The 23,350-nt window shown below is 46.2% G+C and overlaps 2 protein-coding genes across 3 annotated transcripts; one reads left to right on the forward strand and one right to left on the reverse strand.

Moving 5' to 3' along the window:
- Positions 1–979: 979 nt before the first annotated feature.
- ISM2 (isthmin 2) lies at positions 980–3,745 on the forward strand. 2 transcript variants are annotated; one of them, XM_066607625.1, is made up of 6 exons: positions 980–1,237; positions 1,440–1,610; positions 1,679–1,967; positions 2,074–2,211; positions 2,283–2,357; positions 2,562–3,745. In XM_066607625.1, the coding sequence occupies exons 1-6, from the start codon at positions 1,118–1,120 to the stop codon at positions 3,080–3,082; spliced, it is 1,314 nt and encodes a 437-aa protein (XP_066463722.1). In that variant the 5' UTR covers positions 980–1,117; the 3' UTR covers positions 3,083–3,745. The 2 variants fall into 2 exon arrangements, with proteins under 2 accessions (XP_066463722.1, XP_066463723.1); XM_066607626.1 differs by having other exon boundaries at positions 981–1,207.
- An 815-nt stretch (positions 3,746–4,560) lies between these two features.
- AHSA1 (activator of HSP90 ATPase activity 1) lies at positions 4,561–23,233 on the reverse strand. The gene is made up of 9 exons (XM_066607627.1): positions 23,028–23,233; positions 14,036–14,226; positions 11,047–11,129; positions 9,205–9,322; positions 8,918–9,006; positions 8,446–8,571; positions 7,494–7,595; positions 7,354–7,405; positions 4,561–4,922 (listed from the first exon to the last, which is right to left on the reverse strand). Exons 1-9 carry the CDS (start codon positions 23,105–23,107, stop codon positions 4,750–4,752), a joined length of 1,014 nt encoding a protein of 337 aa, XP_066463724.1. The 5' UTR covers positions 23,108–23,233; the 3' UTR covers positions 4,561–4,749.
- Between the last annotated feature and the right edge of the window lie 117 nt (positions 23,234–23,350).

Genomic DNA, 23,350 nt, shown 5'->3' on the forward strand with positions numbered 1-23,350 from the left:
GCGGCCGGGCTGCTTCAAAGCCGCCGCGGCTTAAACCGCGGCGGTTCTCCCGGCGGAAATCTCGCGGTTTTTGCTGCGGCCAAACCGCGAGATTTCCGACGGGAATCCGCCCTGTGTGAACCCAGCCTAAATATGTATTTTTGTTTTATTTAGCTTCTTTTATTATAAATATAACAAAAGGGTTTTGTTTTTTTAACTTTTATTTCTTTTTATAATAATTAGTAAAACTTTTTTTAAACTTTTTATTTCAGTCCCCAGAGGAGACAAGAACAGGCGATGCTTTGAGGAGACAAGAACAGGCGATGCTTTGAGGAGACAAGAACAGGCGATGCTTTGATCGCTCCTGCAGTATGATGTAATGCCATAGCATTACATTATACCGCAGTCTGACAGGTATTCTATCAAGCCATGCCCTACACCCCTGTGGTCTTTCACAATGCCCCTGGCTGCCACGACAACCGCACAGCAACCCGAGATCTCATCGTGAAGGGTGGCGACAGCCGAACATTGGTCTGGGCATTTAAAGGGTAAACAGCTCTGATGAGCCGCGCGGCTTATCGGAGCTGTTGTGGGCGGATGTTGGCTCTACAAAACAGCTGGAAGCCAGTAACGGTACATCCTGTAGCATTAAGGGGTTAAAGAAAGACAGAATTGGAAAGCTTGCTGTAACATCAGGTCTTTTTGTCCTACACGATTACTTGGCTTCCCCTGCTGGGGACAGCCACACTGATCACCATGTGTCACACTCGGGTCCCCAGGAGCCCCCGGACCACAGAGCTCAGCATGCCGCACGCCAGAAGCCGGATGGCTCCCATTGTACTCCGTGCTGTCCGCTGCGGGACCAAACAAGGGAAGCCACTGAGTGTGAGCCGCCATGAGCCGGCCGTAAAATGCCGTCTCCGTTATTTCCTCCCAGGCGCCGTCATAAAGCAGCAGCGGCTCCTCCCGTCTTCCCGCCTCTTCATTCATGTGGACGGCCGTACTACACCCCTTACCTCTACGTCCATCCCAGCCCCGCCCTCAGCAGCGGAGGAGACCTGGAGAGCGGCGGAGATGGAGGTGCTGGAGCCCCGCAGTGACCGCAGGAAGCAGCAGTGACCTGCCGGCTGTGCGGACAATGCACGGGCTTCCGCTGCTGCTCTTGCTCCTGCACTTCCGCCCACAGCTGCCTACAGGGGCCCCAACTGTGAGCCCACAACTCGCCCAGGTGAGAGGCGCAGCGCTCCGGGGGAATACGGTAATTGTCAGCGGCATGGAGACACTGGGCGACGCGTGCGATCCGCAGTCCCAACAGTCCGCTGCGGGTGTGAGCCGTGTAGATTGTCAGCTCTGGGCACGAGGGGCGATGTATGTGGACTGGGGGACGTGCTATGTAGATGATGCTTGTGTTAGAGTGTCAGCTCTTCAGATCAGTAACTTCTTCGCTGTTTTTGTGATAGGATAACTTGGTGACTGCTCAGTGGAGAGGAGCTTCCGAGCAGCCCCAAGTGCAGGAGGCTGAAGGTTTGCCCACTCCTGCGGATATTGTGCCCACACAAGTTTCTAAGTTGCACCTGGTCTTGAGAGGATTGTCCCAGGCCAACCTGAGCTCAGAGAACCCCAATATCCAGGTAATCCTCGGTGTGGGGGCGCTAGGGGCACAAAGGACGCGGTCTCATCCGATGCTGTCATATTGCAGGTGACCATTGAAGTGGACCCCAGTTCTCAGACAGAAGTGGAATTGGATCTCTCGGACACTCGCACGGAGTGGAGTGATCCAAAGTGGAGATCTCAGCATGAGCTCTTCTGGCCGCTCTTCTGGGAATACAGTGACTTCTCGGATGCAGAGGTGTCCCCAACGAGTGATGTACGGATAGAGAACGGAGGGGACTCATCGCAGTACGACTGGGATGATAATGTCCTCAGCGGAGGAGACAACGGCCGCAGCTCACCCAGTGAGAACTGGATCACCGACAAGTATCTTTACGGTGAGGCTGGTGACCCTTCTGTGAGATATGTATACACACCCCTCCCACTTTAGGGTGACTCGGGCAGCAGCTGGGGTTCTAATTCTGAGATATTTGGATTCTGCAGATTACGAAGATGAGGATTGGAGCTCTTGGTCTCCTTGTAGTGCAACATGTGGCCACCCTAATCAGAAACGCACCCGCTCCTGCGGATATTCCTGTACGGCCACGGAGTCTCGTGTGTGTGACCTTCCTTCATGCCCAGGTGAGATGCCCACATATCCAAGAGATAGCATAGTCTAATGGGGTAAATGCTTATCTATTTTACCTTTTCAGGAGAAAACGACACAGAGAATTCCACACCTCTGTGGCTGACGAAGGCAAGGAGCAGTGCTCCGACCCAAGCCTCAGGTGACATTAACCCACCCCACTCTTCACCTTTTCTTCATCTGCCACCACTCACATCCTTCCTCACACTTTCCATCTCTTCTTACATACCAGTCAGTCTTTTCCTCTGTCCATTTCTACCTCGGTGTCCTCTATCTCACACACCTTCCATCTTTTCCCTTTGCTTGCTTACATCTTGTATTAGATTGCTTCTCCTTTCTTCCTTAGCCTCCCAAGACAGCTGTGATCGGTGGCTGACTTGTAAGAGCGATTTCCTCAGTAACTATTTGCAGAGGGTGCTGACAGAGTTGCCCAGTTGCCCGTGTTACTACCCCTCAGAGGTGGTATACAGTTCCTTGGTGTTGCGGGATGAGAAGTTGGCTCGGAATTTCCGCTGGCGTGATGCTAGCGGTATGCGGGAAAGACTGGATATCTACAACCCAGGCGCTCGCTTTTGTCTGCGTTCTTTACTTTCAAGAGACAGCAGCAGCCTTGGCGCTCAGCACTGCTGCTATGATCATTCCCTTAAACTAGTGACCCGTGGCCGGGCGGCTGGGATCCCAAACCTCATCAGTGCGGAGTTCTCCCCTGAACTGCATTACAAAACTGATGTTCTGCCATGGATTCTATGCAAAGGTGACTGGAGCCGGATTCATCCCCTGCGCCCCCCAAACAATGGATATGGCTGTCTGGAGAACCCCAATGAAGAGGAATACCTCACCCAGCTCCAAGAAGCCCGGGAATTTTAGCTGTCTTGCTTTTCTCCAGGACAAAGATGCAGGATGGCGCAAAAAAATTGTAGTCTATTCAACACATGTAATAAGTGCGATAAAGGACCTTATATACAGTCAGTATAGCGGGATCATGTATTTATTAGCATCATTTTTATATAACACAGACTCACAAAAAAGTGAAAATATTCCTCCTGTAGGGTGTAAAGTTGCTTGAACAGAAGTGCTACCTTCTCCCCCCCTGTGGTCAGTACTACTCTGCAGGTGCAGCAATCACTGCTGTACTGGAAAGGAGACTTGTTTTACTCGACTATGGCAGATGTCATTAGTGAAGAGTACTAAAAGTTGTATTTCAATCACTGTAGTTTAGCACCACCTGGTGGCCATGTGGCAGCAGCACATGCTGTTTAAGGCAGCGGCAACTTCTGAGTGCCGTTACATACAAGAATACAATATACGGTAAGCAATTAGTGCATTGCTCCTGCAATAATTTTGGAAGATCCAGATATTTGCACATATGTTCTAATATCCAGGCGCTCCAGCTGCCCGAATTCAGATTTCATTCTGTTCAAGCAACTTGTCAGTCAATCTTAGAGCTGGTGTTAGTTCTTATCAGCCTCTTTGTCCAGATGCTGGATTATCAGACATTAAACAGTATATAAAAAGTCACAAAAAAAATATGCTGGCGTTCGTTTCATTTATTCTCTCTGCCAAGGCTTCTGCTCATGCCAAGCAGTGAAATTTGAGTAGGATGCTAGATTAAAAGGAAGGTTGATGTACTAAAGCTGGTTACACACTACTGTATTTCAGCCACCGTTTTGCGTCCCGGTCTGACCGCATTCCTTTGGTGCTCAGAGTTTGGGTCAGGCCAGGACGTACTCTTGTATTCCGAGTGCAAAATGGGTTGAAATACGGTAGCATGTCTGGAGTGCTGTCCCTAACAATTCTGTATAATATCCGGTCATGAGATGGGCGTATCGGCCCCACTTTGTTTCATACATTAGAGCCACAGATTTTACTCTGTCTTATGACTGAAGTCCAGGAACTATGGGGGACAATTTATTAGGACTGGCATTCTCAGTGTGCCCAGTACAAGAGGTAGACGCCCCTTCATATTTTAGGCACATGTCAGCAGCTCTGTGCGCCTGGATGATATCAGTCGGGGGCGGCCATGGCCCAAACAAGGTAAAGCACAAAATGTGCAAAAATCGGATGCAACCCCCAGAGGGCACGGATCTGAACTAGGGAACTCGCATCAGATCCTCACACCTCGGGCAGAGTTAAAAATCACACCCGAGGACATTGTTCTGCACCAACAGTAATTGGCAGGGTCAGCAAGACGTCTCAAAAAAAAACAAAAAAACAAAAAAAAAAAAAAAAAAAAACTTAGAATGGACCTGAATGAGAATCCACATTCACCATAGATCTCACTGGCACAATGTCCTATCTACTTCATGCAGTCTCTGTCCGTTACACCCTCTATAATCATGGCAAACTGATAATTTACACGTTTATTGGTGTGACAATATACGCAGCTCAACAGATCAGACACGTAAGAACTGGTCATCAGTGCAAACATCAATCCTGAGCCGCATCCCTCCCCTTCCCCATTAAATACAATGTTCAGTCCACAAGACAGTATATTCTTATTTATACAATGGTTAAAAAAAATCCCACCACCCCAATTATAGGAGAGCTGCCCCATATCCAAAGGTCTGCTTGATGCCATCAAAGTAGTATCGCTTCCAGCCTTCCTTCATATGCTGCTCCTCGCTCTGGGGGACACCTCGTGCCTCCATCTGTAGATCAGTCTCTCCCCCCTTGTCTATGAAGGTCAATGTGATGGTGGCATGGTGCCCTGCAGACAGAAAGAGAGTCACATAAGCTCCACCACCTTCCCAGTAGGTCCTTCCCCCTCTTACAACTAACTGACACAGCCCATGCTTAGCTTATAGGACAAATCACTCATTGCAGAGTCTAGATCAGTGTGACCCAATTCACAAAAATGCTGATACCACCAGAAAGTTCACCGGAAGGATGTTCTGAATCCTGGAACATGTCCCCCTGTCAGGTACAAAGCTGAAATCACCACCACTTACATCAATATCTACACATCTGTCACTGTTGAGTCCAGACAGGATGTAGATATTGAGGAGGACATTGCTGTGGAGCAGCCATAGTGCATTCTAGAGTCGTAGTCGATGCAGCCCATCAGAGGTCTTGGGCTCTGCTCACATGTCCATTAAAAAATAAGACATGCCAGAGCCATCAGCAGCTCCTGACAGATCCCATTGGCTATAAGGTGTCATTTTACCAGTAGAACATAGTGCAGCATGCCTCGATTATTTTCCACTAATTATGACAAAACCCCAAGTGGAAATATTAATACTTATTTGGCAAGACGAGTTGTATTTCCCATTTGTACGCAATATATTTTTTATCTCTCTTAAAGGCTGCTCTCACACATGCATTCAGAAGACGTCGCTTGAAATCGCAGGATTTTACTGCAATGTTGAGCACCATTTTTAACCCCTTCATGACATGGCCTATTTTGGGCTTAAGGACGCAACAATTTTTGGCGGATTTTCTTCTCAGTTTATCAAAAGCCATAACTTTATTTTTCCGTCGACGCGGCCGTATGAGGGCTTGTTTTTTGCGTCGCGAACTGTAGTTTTTAAATCGGTGCCATTTTTGGGTACATAGACTATATTGTAAAACTTTTATTTATTTATTTTTTTATGATCGCAGGGAGTGAAAACGCATCAATTCTGCCATAGATTTTTTTTTACAGTGTTAATCATGCAGCATAAATGAGACATTCCATTTTTCTGCGGACCGGTACGGTTACAACGATTCCAAAATTCTTACTTTTTTTTAGGTTTTCCCACTTTTCTGCAATAAAAACCTTTTTTTTGGAAGTCTTTCTATTCCAAATCGCTGCATTCAAAGTCCTGTAACTTTTTTATTTTTTGATGTACGGAGCTCTATGAGGGCTTATTATTTGCGAGACGAGCTGTAGTTTTTACTGGTACCATTTTGGGGTACATATGGCTTTTTTGATCACTTATTGCGTTTTTAGTGAGGCAAAATGCTAAAAATGAGCATTTTGCCTCAGTTTTTTAGCGGTTTTTTTGCGCGCACAGTCAAAAGCATGTGCAGCTTATTGTATGCATCGTTACGGACGCGACAATACCAAACAGGTGGGGTTTTTTTTTAAACTTTTTTTATGCTAATCTGAGAAAAAGCATTAAAAAATGTTTTTTTTAATTTTTTTTTTTTTTTTTTTTACACAACATGTGTGTCCCCCTGGGGGACTTTAACCACTGCCCTGATGATCGCTGTCATAAGGCATGGCAGAGCTACTGCTCTGCCATGCCTTATTGCTTATACAGCGATAATAGGCATTGGCAATACAGGACGCCAGTGTCTGGCGTCCTGTTAGCATGGTGACAGGCCGGGCTCTCGCGATGTTATCGCGAGAGCCGGCCGGAGACACAAAGTGAGTCCGCTCCCTCTGTGAACTCTTTCCCTGCCGCGATCTACTTGTTGCTGTTGCAGCGGGACGCCGGCTGTGACTGACAGCCAGCTCCTGCTGCGGGATAGCACGGGATCATATGTGATCCCGTGCTAACCCCAGGACGCAAGTTTACGTCCTGTTGCGGGAAGTACCCCGCTCCCAGGACGTAAACTTACACCCTGCAGCGGGAATGGGTTAAAGACATTGTTCAGCGTCTGACAGAACTTTTTAAACGCACCCCATTATTGTGATAAGGTGTGTTAAAAACCTCTAAAACTTGAAATAGAGTAGACGGTGCTGGTATGCAAGGCCCCATTGAAATCAATGGCAGTGTTGTAAGTGTTGAAAAAGTGGCAAGTGTGAGAGTGGTCCAAGTGTATTCTGTGTCTTCATAGTACAGGTTCATGGGAGGCTCCACTTTTGTTATTTTATATTGTATGGATTTTATTAAATGAAATATCTTATTTAAAGTTAGTGCTGCGTATTTTTATTTCCACAAGTTTATTTTCGTTTCTGCCCCATAGTACAAGTTACGTCCTAATGGGCATTTAAAACTGACAGCTTAGGGATCTTCATCAGGTCCTGGCTGTGTCTACGGCAATGCCAGATCCAGGACCACCATTACAAGGTGGCCTCCCTGCCACCACATTCATGTTAAGATGTCAGCTGCCCATTAACTTTCTTCCGTCAATGCTGAATTTTGTTTGCTCAGACGATGTGTTCTGCAATCTGCATCACGAGTCTTCTGTAATCTGCATCACGAGTCTCTTACCTGCCGGCCACGTCTTGAACCTCCAGGAAAGTACGATGCGCTTCTCAAACTCCTACAATGTAAATGATGTGGTAAGTATTGTCCTGTATCCCATCCCCCACAGAGAAGCAGGTATTGGGGGCTCCCCAAAAATCACTCACCAATTCTATGAACTCTCCACTGACATTGCCTCCCAGTAGCTGAAATTTGCCGCCTTTTTCTGCCGTTACTGTGGCAGGTGCGTGCGTGAATCCTTGAACCAACTGTAAAAATGACGAACGTCAGAAATGTTAGTAGACAGGTCAGGATAATCTTCCTGATCATCTGGTACCTCAAATCTCATGTTTAATCTCTTTTTATTAAATTTTCCAAAATATTTTACAACCATTAGAGAATAGCAATAAAGGTAGAAAGAAAAAGGACAAAAAGGTAATGGAAACAGGTCTCGCAGGACCTTCAATTCACATTGTATATCAATTAGGCATGTCTTCTTGTTAACAAAAAAGTAAAACAGTCGTTTCATCCAGCCCAAGATTGATTCCCAGGCCACCTCCCCCTAATCAACTATTCTTTTACTGTATTGCCGTATAACTGACTGAAAATAGACATGGGGTCTGCGTCATAGTGAGTGTTACCATTTATATAATGGAAGTCCCTTTCATTAGAGGAGGAAAGAGAGAAAAAAAAAGGAAGAAAAGGAAAATGGAAACGATATAGAAGCAATCTAAGCATGTTAAACAGATATAAGAGAAAAACAAGACACCTCGACAATAACACACACACACACACACACACACACACACACACACACACACACACACACACACACACACACACACACACACACACACACACACACACACACACACACACACACCTTTTGCGCACTAATTGAGCCCGGTAGAATGGAGAGGAGGGCTATCTGCAGGGTATTGCTAACAGATTTTATGCACATTGAGTTATAGGTGGCAAACACTTTGTCCCAGAAGGGCCTCAGTTTATCGCAACCCCACCAGACATGTAGCAGTGTGCCTCTATCAGTACCTCAAATCTCATAAAGGACCAAGTTCAACCCCTTCCAATGGAACTGTCCCCTCCCAGGTCATACATTACCTCCTGTTGTGTCAGCACTCTGTACAGCTCCTCAGGGGAGGTCAGAAATGTCTCCTTCATGCTGACCTTACAGGTGGGGATCTTCACTCCTGTGCTCTGACAAGTTACAGTCTTGACATCACGAGTCTGAAAACATGACAGAAAACGGATTACAGACAGTAACAGACAGTAAATGGCAGCCATGTCATTTACTACATGGTGGATCAGAAATATGAAGGGGTGCATTCCCTACACCTCGTCATTAGTGGAATGTCAAATCTAGATAGATAATGTGCAAAACACAAAAAGCACTAGCCAATAGATGGCAACATGAATCGAGCTGTGAAAGGAGCAGGGCTCACAGAAGGGGCAGCGCTGCCACTTAATGCAATAGCAGGAGCTTTCCCCCTAAAGTGACCCCCTCAGAGAGAGCACACCCACAACAGCACAATAGGGGATCTTTGCTTCATGATCACACACAAAAAGGACTTACTGATGAAGGAGCTACTTTCTGCTTTGTGTCCGGCACGGCCGTGTGAGAGACTCCGTTCTCCGTAGGTAAAATCATTCCTTGAGTGAACTCTGCAAAACACAAACTGTCATTTCCCGGCAGTCATACGTTCCAAGCAAAGGTGATACTCTACACTCTATGGCACAAAGCATGTGGAGATCACTCTACACACCACAGGTTTAACTTGGCAATGAGAAGGGGCCCAGCCACAACTGATCATGAGAAGTATTGTCCCTCAAACCCTGCAGATCAATGCAGAGTTTACCTACCAGTCTTCAGGGAAGAGATGTACTGCACCACAACCTCCCGTAACTGCTGCACCCCGCTCTTCTTCATCAGCTCCGTCAGGCTAGTCTCAGGCTCATCCTTTGCCAGATAGACTCTGAACTATAAAAAAAAAAATAAAAAAATACACATTTATGAGAAGTCCCCTACAGCTACAGCACATTGGGCCCTTATCTACAGCACAAAAGGGACAACCCCCCCCCCCCCCCCCCCCAATTTCCAGGTGACTAAAATGGAGTTTTCTAAAGCCTGGCTTAGACAACGATTAATCGCTCAAGCTTTTTTCTGAGCAATATGAGCTATAATTGTTGTGCTTTTTTACAGCGCAAGGTGATCGCTCAAACGTTGAGCAATCACCTTGCGCTCCAAGTGGGGGATGCAGAAGACAAGTGGGGCCGCTTGTCGTCTTTTGCATCCAGCTGTTCTCTGCTCAGAGCGCCCGGCTGTGCGCTCCGTGTGGAGTATGAAGAACACAGCTGGACTGCTCTGTTCTTCATACCCCGCCTGTCTTCAAGTGAGCAGGATGCAGCTGAAACGATACTATCAACTGTATTCTGCTTTAAATTCATGATAACTGATTGTTGTCCTTCAGCATGTCGAAAGATCAGTGATCAGCAACAGCTTAACGAAAGCCGCATGATGTCAGTGCAGTTAGACACAACGATTAATCGCTCAAAAGATGGCTTTGAGCGATTTTTGAGCAAAAATAGTGTCTAAAAGGGCCTTAACACTTTGCAATCCAGTTTTGGATTCAGGGTTTCCTAGGGGGCTTTCTCTTTCTGCCATTATAAAATGACGCCATCAGCTGGCTAGAGCCAGTACTGCGGTATGGGAAATGCTGCAGAGGCCCCTGACAACAGAGAGGCCAGTAAAATACAGTAAGAATACCCTGCCGGACGTCTTCCGACATCAGAGCTATACAGGCTTCAATCCGAATGTCTTCAGACGTCAGACAGTGGATTGGAAAGGGTTAAGAGTGGCTTTAGATGAGACAAGTATCATTTAAACAGCTGCTGAAAATAGTCACTACAGTGAGTTGTAACAACTGTGCTTAGAGCGATTGTTCGCTTCCCTGCAAAGTTATTGGCTAGTTATTAACCCATTAATGACTACCAAATCGCCACAGTGCAATGTTAGTGACTATCAATGCACTCTTCCTGCTCCGATTGGTCAGAACTGCTCAAGTGATAGCCACTGGCCAATCTGGGAGCACTGCAGTGTGTGCATTAGCTATTTAGAAAATTACTGCAGCAGTCTTGGACCGCCAAAAACACGGCCTAAAATCAGCAGATTGGAGGGATGGCGGAGAAAAACTGCAGGTAATATACCCCCACACTTCTGCCACGGGACAGAATTTTGTCCCAAAACTACAGGGTCACATTAAAAATCAACCAGCAACTATTTTTTGAGGAGAGTTGAAATGAAGAGATTACCAACTACTGGAGGAATTATCGCTCACCACTCTGGCTTGGCTGAGATTACACAAAAACAACTATTGCCTAAAGTCACTCAAAAGAGCGAATGTTTGGACGGTAGTTGTCCCGTGTAAAGCCATCCTACGCCTGACAACCCGTTCTACGAAAGGGACGATCACAGAGGAATAACATCTTTCTGTCCTACACTAAGCCTCTCCCCAATCTGTAAAGGCTAAAGACGTGGCGTCAGATATTGTATTCACCTCCATAACAGACTAGTGTCAGACTTAGAGCCTCCAGGTCTGTACAGGGTTTTGGTGTCTGCCCCCTTCAGACAGGTTATAATAATAGGGATGATAGGACCATGGCCCTCTGAAGGAGGAATCCGGAAACAATACGGCGACTCTTTACCTCCACCTCACTGGGGTCGTTTTCATCGGAGAGGTTGGGGATTTCCACGTGGCCCTTGTACTTCACGCCGGATTTGGAATGTCCTGTAATACAGTTAAAATAAAGATGTAAAACAAAAAAACGTAAAAGCTATAAAACATGTCTGACGAGGCGACCAGTAAGATGCGTGCCCAGCGATTGTCCATCAACCACAGGATCCACAGATGGCAGCCATCACCTCACTTATTACATACAGAGCGCCAATGTTAGACAATAGAAATGACAGGGCAGCACTTTACTGAGTGAACTAAACCCCGTATCTTCAGTACAGATACTGGATTATCGCATGTAATTAGAGGGAACACATACGACTATGAGCAGTTATCATAGCCAACAACCAAAGATAAAAATGATGAGGGCCAACTCTTAAGGCCTATTAAGACAATGATTAACGCTCAAAAGCCGTCTTTTGAGGGATAATCGTTGTGTGTAACTGCACTGACATCTTCGTCAAGCAGTCGCTGATCAGCCTTATCAGAAGTTCACAGGGGGAAACAGCTGATGGATACAGCTGAAACAAAAGTATCAGCTGTATCCTGCTCCCTGAACACAGGTGGGGTATGAAGAACACAGCGGTCCCCAGCTGTGTTCTTCATCCCCCGCTCGAAGCGCTCGGCTGTATACCAGCTGAGCACCTTGGTGAACAGCCGGGGTATGAAGAACACAGCGCTTCAGCTGTCTTCTGCATACCCCGCTCGGAGCGCTCGGTTGTATAACAGCCGGGTGCTCTAAGCAGAGAACAGCTGGATGCAGAAGACAAGCGCCCCCGCTTGTCTTCTGTATAGCCCATTCGGAGCGCAAGGTGATGGCTCAACGTTTGAGCGATCACCTTGCACTGGCACTGTCAAGGCAGACAACGATTATTGCTTAAAAGTCGCTCAAAAGATATCTTTTGAGCGATAATTGTTTCTGTCTAAACCAGGCTTTAGGTCTACAAAGATTATTGACCATTTTAGACACTTTTACGGACTGCTCATCATTTGGCAAGAGTCATATCTTATGCCCCTTAAGTGATCAAATAGTGTGTGGTCAGATGAGTTCCATAGATTGAAAGGCATGACACATTTTAGAGGGCACTCCAGCAAAAACAAGTTTTCCAATTCCTGCTCCCCTCACCTGATTGCCTACCACACTCTGGAGGTCTCCTATGTATATTGCAGTTACTTCCATGCAATGAAACCCCCTGTCTTATACTTATCAGGCATCTTTTTGATGCCAAGATTTCTCCTTTCACTTTCAATCCCATGATGCATTAGCATGGCATTACATGAGCAGCTAGTGAGTGTGCCATCTCTGCTGCAGGGAAAACCCTTCCATTACATGCTGTATTCACCTAAATAAGCTACAAATATTAAGTATACAGTCAGGGGTAAGAGCCGTGATCTCCATAACTATGTGACCATCAGTAACTGTGATAGGAGTGTGTGTCCCCCATGTAATATCACATGGCAGTTATGCTGTCTGGTTTGCGAATACATAAAGCTACGTAAATCTGAGCTGGTCAGAATTGAGACTACATGACCCATATGATGAGAAGGTCAGGAGTTTCAGATAGAATATAGCAAAAGTAATACTACCCAATTTAAAAAAATAAATAAAAATACATACAAAAATATTTTTCATTTGTTAGTATTACTTTTATTATATTCCATCTATCTACACACACTGGAGGAATAGTTACATAATGAAGGGGGAAAAAAACAAAAGCGTCCCTTTGAATATTTAGGTATAAGCATTCTTCGAGATGACCCCAGTTCCGATGAGGTTAATGTCTGCGTGCTGAATTCACTACAGAAGAAATTTGCAACATGGAAGCCGCTTCCTCTTTCTGTAACTCGCAGGGTAAATAATCATTTTACCTGAACTACCATGTCAGCTTGAGCATGCCAACATCCTGGTACCCGCGATCGATCACTGAGCTGTTATTGGCTGCAGCCCCTGGAAAGTCGCATAAACCAGGCGGGGCTGCAGCTACGGAGACCAGAGCGGAGGACCAACCACCGGTTATTTTACTGCATGGGGAGATCTTACAACCCCTTTAGACCCCTTAGTGACTGCCAATACGCCTTTTGACGGCCTGTATCAGCGGTCTATGTATGAGGGGAGATCGCACGAAAATGGGGAAAAAAAGCCTGGTCACTAAGGGGTTAAGTATACTAGTAATGGGCCATTTGCAGGGGACGATTATCACTTAAAATTCGTCCAAACTATAAATCTTGAGCGATAATCGTGCAGTGTAAATGCAAAAAAAATAAAAATAAAACGCTCACTATTCGGTCGCAGTTCATTACCGCCGACTTTCAGTCAGCATAAAAACTATTGGAGGCTTCTGGTTTCGTGTAAACGCTCCCTGGTCAGCGCTTCACGTAGGAGGTGAAGCACTGAGCGAGAAGCCAGCAATCCAGTGGCAAAGTCTGCCTGTGTAAATGGTCTGCGCGAGCGCCAACAACCTTAGCGGTGACATCAGCGCTCGTGCAGTCGCTTCCCCAACTGTTGGCCCGTGTAAAAGGGCCATTACTGTAAGTGTAGAGATACGGTACCACCACAATATGGTTTCTCTTATTTGAAAGGTTTCATTTTTTCCTTTGCTGACAAATCTGTAAACAGTTCTTCAATAGAATGAGTTTAACCCCTTAGTACCGAAGCCCGCCTTTAATTCATATCATAAATATACACTGGATTCACTACAGACAAATCCGTAACATGCAAATACACCTTAATTACGATCAGTGTCAATAGGCAGACAGCACCGAGTTGTGATCATTTACAACAGCCTCTAGGTGAAAGTTACACAGCAAGTTAGTAGATACATTGGCTAACTGAGACCAAAGACAAAGCTCCTGATAGATATCTAATAGAACCATCCAGAGGGGTCAAGAACCCTAAATAAGTGACGCCTTCTGTGAGGAGGAGCGCCAGAGATCAGCGGCTCTGTGCAGGATGTACTCACCCGTCCAGTTCAGCTTGATGTCCCACTCATAGAAGAAGATGAGTTTTCCTTTGCGATTGTTGATTGAGGCTTCTCCATCAAGCTTGCTGACCTCGGTCACTTCACAACTTCCCTCCTCTCCCGTCACACTGACCGCCAGGAACAGCTCTTTCAGTTTATCCGTGGACCAGGCTGTGGCATCACGTTCCGTCCTGTGGGAAGAAGAGAAGAAGTCAGACAGAGCAAACCAGAGGGTTCACTTATTTATATACTAAAAACTGATTGCCAGATATAATGCATTCAAATACAACATGGTACTCTAATCGCAGCATGGGAGCGTTTGCTTGTGCCATGGTAAAACACGACATGCACCCCGGGCATTGATCTGATGCTATGTGGGTAGTCTGAAGAGCGAGCCCCAGAACACATGGACCAGTTCTCAATATCGGCAGCCATGCAGAATTTCCTTCAGGAGATACCACAAGACAGACTGTCCTGCAGAAAGATGTTACCCGTCAGTCCCTCCAGCCAAGTGAAAACCCTAGGGTCCTTTTATACAAGGAGCACTTTGTAACCTGATGTAATGAGTGCCTATCGGCAGGGCACATCCATCCACAACGCAAGTCAATGGGGATTCAGTACTACTTCTTACACGCAAAATATATGTCTGTGTGAATAAGCCCTTCGTCACCAAAGAGCCAGCTGTAGATCTCCCTTTTCACATTGACCAGTGAGCAATTTTGGGCTTGCTAGCAAATGATCAGCCAACAAACTAGCGTTGGCTCATTCATCAGCTGATCGGCCCTTTTAACAAGGTCCAAAAATCAGGCAGATGTTCATGCTTGATCAGTCTATGCATACAGGCCGCGTTTGGAGAATTCAGGCTGCTTTGTGTATCCAGGCTGTTGTGAAATCAAAGCCATATTGTGGCCACCCGGTAAGCCAGTCATGTGATTGGCACTGATACCTACCCCAATGTGCCCACGGCACACAGCTACATGGAGGCTTGTTAACAGGAAGCTAATCATATTGAACAAGTGCTATTTGAATAAAATCTTCAGGTGCTTTAACCCGGTAGTGACCGCGAATACTCCTTTTTACAGCCGTCAGTGAGTCTCTAGACCTGCCAATGTGCTTTACTACAGCATGCAGGCTCAGCCCGACATGGGAGACCTGAGCCAGAAAGAGCAGCTGGGCTTCTACTCTAATGGCCGGAACTGGAAAAGTCTCCAATCGGCAGCATATATGGGTTAAACAGCTAGGGCGATAGTAACCACAGCATCAAAGTGGTTGACAGAAGGTAGGGTAAGTTGCAATATAGATTCCTTGGTTTTTAACATAGTAAATCTCCTGACGCAGTTAAACACGCGTCATAATTTCTTCTGCGGAATTCTTGCAGTATTCATATATTTAACCCTTTGCAATCCTATTTTGGATTCAGGGTTTCCTAGGGGGATTCTCTTTTTCTGCCATTATACAATGGCGCCATCTGCTGGCTAGAGCCAGTACTGCGGTATGTGGCATGCAGGAGAGGCCCCCAGACAACAGAGCAGCCAGTAATATACAGTAAGAATACCCTGCAGGACGTCTTCCGACATCGGAGCTGTACAGCCTTCAATCAGAATGTCTTTAGACAACAGACAGTGGATTGGAAAGGGTTAACACCATTTTTTTTTGATAGACCGATAAATTTAAAATGTTGTGGCAAGAAGGCAGCCACTGTACATATGTGCCATTAGGTCATTACTATGAGCCACTCATGCTGTATATATTCTCCCTCTATAATTATATGATGACACTATACACAACAGGGTTATTACAAATCATCCCGATTTGGAACCCTCATAACCCACATTTAATAACACGAAGATACATAAAATTTGATACAAATGCAAAAAGTTTTGTTCCACAACATCAAAATGTTTTCCCCATCAGAAGTGATCAGTGCGGCCCCCTTTGTCACTGGGCACACATGGAGCCTGTAGTCAGGTTCCTGCCATAGTAGAGTATCACGACTGACTGATGCAATGGCTTCTGGGATGCGTACTTGCAGATAGTCTACATGCGACCCTTACCACCCACCATGCTTTACCTTTAACACTCCCCCAGAGGGTCGGGGTGCATACGTTACAAGTCTAGGGAACACGAAGCCCAAGACGGTCACCATCACCTCCTGTATGGCCGAACCATCTGTTTGGCAGTCACCTTATTGAGCCTGCTGCAAAAATAGGGGTGGGAGGTGCCCCATCCTGTTGGGAGATGAAACCAGGGATTTTCTGTACCAAACTCAATTAGCTATTAAAGTGAATGGAATTAGAGCAACCACTGGACATGTAGAGGGAGAAAAAAAAAATGTGGATTTTCTGCTGTAACTGTATTGTAAGGCTAACGTCACAGGGGCGAGTGTGATAAGAGGCTGTGAATCCCGCCCTCATATCGCACTCCCCACCATGTGAATTCCCCAAAACTGTGAGGCATTTTCATGTCAAAAACAGCCCCCGAGCACGTCGGGGATGAAGGGATCCTCTGCCGTGGCGGATCGCGTACAGCTATCATGTGGTGCGATGCTGCCGCCAACCACAAGACAGAACATGCTGCGATTTGTTTCCTGCAAGAACACATTGCTTATGTGTATGGCCCCATTCAAGAGAACGGGGTTCATATTTGTGTGTTGTACAATGCACAAATCTCACGCAGTTTTGTCGCCCGTGTGAAGCCGGCCTAAGGACGTGTTCACACAGGATGGATTTGCTGCGGAGCATCCGCATTGGACAATGCTCTGCTGCAGAAAGTCTGCAACAAAACCCACATTTTGATGCAGTTTTTCATACAGATTTTGGTGTGAAATACGCTGTCATGCGCAGTGAAAAAATAAAATATTATTGCTGCCATACAGCAGTAAAACGCTGCACTATATAGAGTTTTGCAACAAGCTTGTGTGAGCCCAGACTTCTTACAGAGGTGGATAGATACAGAGCTATAGATAGAAATATATTAATGGTTATCACTATATCAAATATTTAATAGAAATAAAGATACAAGATATTACATATAACAAATGCATCAAAGCAAAAAACACTGAGACAATACTACAATAGAATGGACACACAGTGATACAAAAGGGTTGGCTCTTACGTGTGAAAATACACGCAAGAGCCAACACTTTGAATCAGTCAAACTACCAATGACCACTTGTCAGCACGATATTGCTGCGGTTTCTCATGGTGATACTGAAATTTTGTGGCTATACAAAAGTAGGCAACTTTTAGCACCACATGTGAGGATTTACGGGAGTGGAGTGTGTCTTGAAATATAACCCCTACCCTGAAAATAAGCCCTAGCTGCAGGGGGGAAAAAATATAAAAAAATAACTATATATCACCTTAGAAGCAATATCCAGGGCTGCTGCAACTTCCTCCCGGTCCCCGGCACTATTCTCCATCTCTTCTGGCCAGGGATTGAAAAATTCTTGCCTCTTAGAAGCGCTGGCTGTGATTGGCTAACCCTTAGCCAGAGGCAGCGCTTCCAGGAGGTGGGGATTTTTCAATCCCTGGCCAGAAGAGATGGAGAATAGTGCCAGGGACCAGGGAGAAGATGCGACAGAGCTGGACAGCGCTTCTAAGGTGATGTTTATTTTTTTTTCCCCCTGCAGCTAAGGCAATCCTACTGTCAAAGCCATAACCTACTGCCAAAGTGGCATCACACGAAAATCACGTTTACTTGCGATGCAACAGGGGAAGGCTCCATAGGGAAACATGGGCTACAAAACCTGAAGAGCCACGTGCAAATCGCTGGACCCGAGAGATTTTTGTGTAAGGATGTCGCAAACTCCAAAACATCGCACGTGTGAATTAACCCATAGGAAAGCATGGGCTTCACATACATGCGATTTGTAGCATTGTCGCAACGCGACTTTGTTACCCATGTGAACGAGGCCTTAGTATGCGAGTGCTTCTAATGCTCTGCCCCTGCAGACGTCATCGCTCCGTAGTAGAGTTGTGTGTGTGAATCAGGATGGATGTAGTAGAGCTGTGTGTGTAGTAGAGCTATATGTGTGATGTGTGGGGATCATAATGAAGTACCATGTAGCAGAGCTGCATGTCTGTGAATCAGAACTGTGTGTATCATGTGCTGTGTGTGGGATCAGGATGGATGTAGTAGAGCTGTGTGTGATGTGTGGGGATCATAATGGATGTACCATGTAGCAGAGCGGTGTGTGTGAATCAGAATGTAGCAGAGCTGTGTGTGTCATGTGCTGTGCGAGGTCAGGATGGATGTAGCAGAGTTGTGTGTAATGTGTGTGTATCAGGATGTACTAGAGATGTTTGTGTGTGTGTGTAATGTGTGAGAATCAAGATGGATGTAGTAGAACTGTGTCTGGTATGGAGTAGTGTGTAATATGTGGGAATCAGGATGGATGTAGTAGAGCTGTGCGTGATCATAATGGATGTACCATGTAGCACAGCTGTGTGGCGCATTGCGCCACCAGAGACACTGGTACTATAATTTCCTAATAATTACTAGTATTTTTTTTTAGAAGTACCGGTTGGACTGCTGGCGTGTCTAGAGCTCCGCGTGTTTTTACGCTGGTGAACCTGTTTTTTCCGCTGAAGGAGGCGAGTTTGTTTTTATGACTACATACAATAAAATAGATCTGGATTCAGGAACAAAATAGGAACTGCTGCGGGGCCCCGGGAGCCAAGAGGAAAATAAAGGCTATAATAGCCATTTACACATCTTATCTGTTTTGTTCAAAATAAACTGTTCCTACACCCCGTCACAATTATACAGCGAACTGATACCATGTAACACGCAGTTCAGTCTATTTATGCATCGTGTGCTGAACTGCATACCTGGATTTGCCACTTTATGCATCAACTGCACCTTCTTCCATATGAAACTGTCAAGTTGTATTTATATATGAACTGACTGCCATATACATGAATTATCCATTTTATAGAGAAATCAAGCAAAATACTTAATAAATGGAGGCAAGTGTATGTTGCACTAGATTTTCAATATCCCATTTACCGATGTCCCACATCCCTGGAACAAGTTAGCGGGTGCAGCCCCAACTACCCGTCATCCAGTCACATCCTTCTATTGGTGGCAAGATCTCCGGCAACACACGAGATTTCAGGCATACAGAAACTAAGCCCACTTACTGCCGACCCCGGTTCATGCGGCTGATGGAAGGCATGTCTTGTTCATCATGTTGGGTGCACAGTGATGCCACCTCCACAGGTTATAGGCGAGCTGCAGACATTACATACATGGTCCTTCTTGGATCAGAGCCTGCCTGATCTTCTGTTGCTCTATAGGTAAAGCAGCACATGGTAGGTTTGTAGCAGAGCAGCCACTTACCTCTCTATGGCTGCAGGATGTTCAGCTGATCCAAGCCAGCGTTTGCGGTAGAAGATTGTTGGGAGACATCATGCATGGCCGATGAGTCAGGCTGGCTGGACCCGGTACACCATGACGACTTTGGGGTGGATGGGACAGAAGGGGTCATTCTCCAGACTTCATGTCCTTTACCTAGCGGTTTGGCGAAGACTTTTCCCACAGATGTCTATGGCATGCCCCTCCGCACACAGGCGCCCTGTGCTGGTACCAGGGAGATGTCATGGTGTCCGGGTGACCTGCGCCTCATACATGGTGGGGTGAGCTATTTATAGGACACAGCCCCTCCTCCAGCAGGCTATTTATAGGACACAGCCCCTCCTCTAGCAGGCTATTTATAGGACACAGCCCCTCCTCTAGCAGGCTATTTATACATCAACCAGATGCCAACAGACTGCAGGGAGGCTCCTAGGCCTAGAGATAAAGACATCCCATCCTATAGGAACACACAATGTACAGAAGAGAGTGCATGCCATCAGTGGGAAACCAGGGGCCATGACACCACAGCTCAAGTGACAATGGCCATAGATGTAAATTATAACTGCAATATAATAGCACAATGGTACATGGCGTTCTAATGTAACATAACAGTGCCTGGAGCCAGGTGTACAGTATTACAATGTATCACTGTGTCAGTTATCTCTCAGTAACCCCTTACCATCTAGTTTCCACACTCCATACCGTAGAAGCCGCTCTTACTGAAGTTTCAAATCATGTGACAGCTACTACTATAGTATACTGCTCCTCCGTATACTGTATTACTGGCCTTCAGGATGGGCTCAGATTGACACAATTCGCTGCATGCCATGTACGAGGCGATACACAACAAGTATGCAATGAAATTGCATACTTAGTGCATGGCGATTAGTGGCACATCGCATCTTGGCATATATGCCCGCGCAATAAACACCAAAATAGACAAATGTTTGGTACGCTGTTAGCCAGTAGAGCAAAATGTGATGGTGACTCTTGCTGAGAACAAAGTAATCTTGTAGATATGATACCTTTTCATGGCTAACAAAAATACATGATGTTACAGCGAGCTTTCAAACCTACTCAGGCTCTATAAGATTCAAACGCTTGCTGTAACATCATATATTTTTGTTAGCCATTAAAATGTATCATATCAATAAGATTACTTGGTTTCTCTTACTGAGAACAATCACATTTTACGCCAAAATAGAATATGCTGCATTTTTTCATGCGCAATTCGCGTGAGCAGCAACATGGGGGCCTATGGGAGATTGGTACAGCATATTACAGGTGTAGAACCTAGGTGCCTAATATGCTGTGACTATACCCTCATGCGAGTCCGGCCTTAAGGGGACACTCACACTTAGGGTGGACACCCACTGGCGATATTTTCTTTCCTGCGCTGTGAGAGCACGAGAAAACTCTCGCCTCGCAGCGCAAGAAAGACGCCGAAATACAACCGGCATATCGCCAGTGTTTTCAATGGGGCCAGCGGCAGCAGCGCTAGCCGCATTGAAAACATAGGGAGAATACCACGGACTTCCGCCACAGCTGTGGCAGAAGTGCAGAATGATATCCCATTGCTTTCAATGGGATCGGCACTGCTATCGATCCCATTGAAAGCAGTGCTTTCTGGCAAGCCCCGCAGTATGATTATCAGGGAAGGGCTTGAACTATAAGCCCTTCCCTGAAAAGTGGCAAAAAAAAATTTGAAAAAAAAAAAATAAATAAAATTACTCACCTCTCCACCGCGTCCTCCGGCTGGCTCCCCGGCACTGCTGTCCAGCACTTTCAGCAGGCGGGGATTTAAAAATCCCCGCCTCCTGGAAGGGCTGTGCTGATTGACTGAGGGCTCAGCCAATAGCAGCTAGTGCTTAGCTATTGACTGAGCGCTCAGCCAATTACAGATCGTGTTTAGCTATTCATTCATGAATAGCACTATCTTAGCTATTCATGAATGAATAGCTAAGGACTATGCTCGGATTGTGATTGGTTAAGCGTCAGCCAATCACAGCCAGCGCTTCCAGGAAACAGCGATTATTCAATCACTGGCCAGAAAATCATTGTATGTGGTGCTACAAAAATTGCAGTATCACTGCGAGGAACCGCAGTGATATTGCACATAACAGCGATGCGATATTGCTGTGATTTTCTTGCAGCGATGCCATGTCACCCGTGTGAATGAGGTCTAACATACCGTGCTGTCTTATGTTCAATTTTGCCATAAGAGAAACGCAGTATATTATTTTCAGGGGGTGTGGGAAAGAGTGTGCGTGGGGAGGGGGGCGCGAGGGCGAGCACCAGCCAATCACAGCCGACACTCAAACCGATCACAGGCATTCTGTGATGTCATTCACTGAATAATCGAGCACCAGCTGTGATTGGCTGCCACTCAATCCAATCACAGCGCTTACTTGCTGGAGGCGGGGGAATTCACAGCCCTGTTTACCAGAGAGATGACAGCAGGGAGGATTACAGAGCAGCCCGCCGCACCACTAAGGAGACCATTGTTGGGGACACAGGCGCCGGCTGCGAGGCAAGCATTGCGTTTTTTCAGGGTTTTTTTTTTTAACCTAGCATAGCTAGCGCTAGTTTTCAGGGGTGACATATTTCAAACCTCCCCCTGCCCCTGAAAATCAGGGTAGAGCTTATTTTCGGGGAAACACGGTACATGCATTTTGTAGCTCATGTGAGAGGCCCAAAATCAACATTCTCTTCTGTAAAGCTCTCCACAGTGCTGCACCACCCTATATCTCTGTATACCACCCTGCTCTACCGTATGCTAAGGATTAATGGGGCTTTTCCACTGCTTAAAATTGCTGCACAGTCACTCCCTACTACCAGTCGCTAATCAGGGACCACAGCAATGACATTCTATAGCCATTCAAGTGGGCATATGCAGTTGTCAGTGAATACGCAGCATTTTGTTTCCAATTCGCATTAACAGCGTTATTCACGCACTCAAAAAAAAAAACCCCGCAAGGACATCCTTTGCCTTCATATCAATTTTCTAAGTTTAGGGGGAAAAAAAAAAACAAAACAAAAAAAAAAACACAACACCACGACTACACACAACAAGCCTCAATACCCCAATGCAAATCAATGTGGATTCAGCACGCCATATTACACGAGTAATACGGAGCACATATACACCCGTGTGAATGAGCCCTTCGGGTTATGTTCACACAGCACAATCCGCATCTGATTTTCCCCCCATGAATTCTGCATCCTAAACCCGCAGCCGGTGTACAGAACACCTCTACAGTCACCCCTTCCCTTCTAGACTGGGCCAGGGCCCTCGGAACATGTGGGTTCTACATGTACTGTGTTTGTAGAGCGGCACAGAACACAGTGACACATTCGGAGCCTCCGGCAGATCCTGCACGGTGTGCCATCTCAGGCAGAATGCTGGGCATACCCATATAGTCAATGGGATCTGTGCAGAACCACTTGGGTCCAGCATGTGCCAATGCATCAGTGCCAGTATGATCATTGTAGAGGGCAGAGATGAAGAACAGAAAACAGCCCAAGCCATGGGCAGAGGTGTGAATGTGCCCTTATTACCATTGCAGGCTCACAGCTTAATAATGTATTTTGCTATATGGTGCCAGGCACACGGGGTAATATAATGGTCTCTCACCAGTGCCAGTTGTTGACATTGGTGGCGTCGGCCCTCTGCTCCACGATCCAGCGCGGATCTCCTTGTCCCCATTTGGCCATTCCGTCTCTCTATCACCGTGCGCGCGGCGCCTACCGCCTCCTCTCCTTCCCGACACTTATATATGGTGTGGAAGTTACTAGAACAGCCTAGAAGCCGGCACAGCCTGGCCCGCCCCTATCGTCAGCACGCTCATGCTCTTTAGGTCGTAGCCGACATTTTACTGAAGACCTAATGGTCGGGTTGTTACTGTGACAGTCGCTATGAACTTCTGTAAGAAGCCCCGGCGGCCATCTTGCTTTTGG

Source organism: Eleutherodactylus coqui, chromosome 6, assembly GCF_035609145.1.
Source record: "Eleutherodactylus coqui strain aEleCoq1 chromosome 6, aEleCoq1.hap1, whole genome shotgun sequence".
Classification (NCBI taxonomy): Eukaryota; Metazoa; Chordata; class Amphibia; order Anura; family Eleutherodactylidae; genus Eleutherodactylus; species Eleutherodactylus coqui.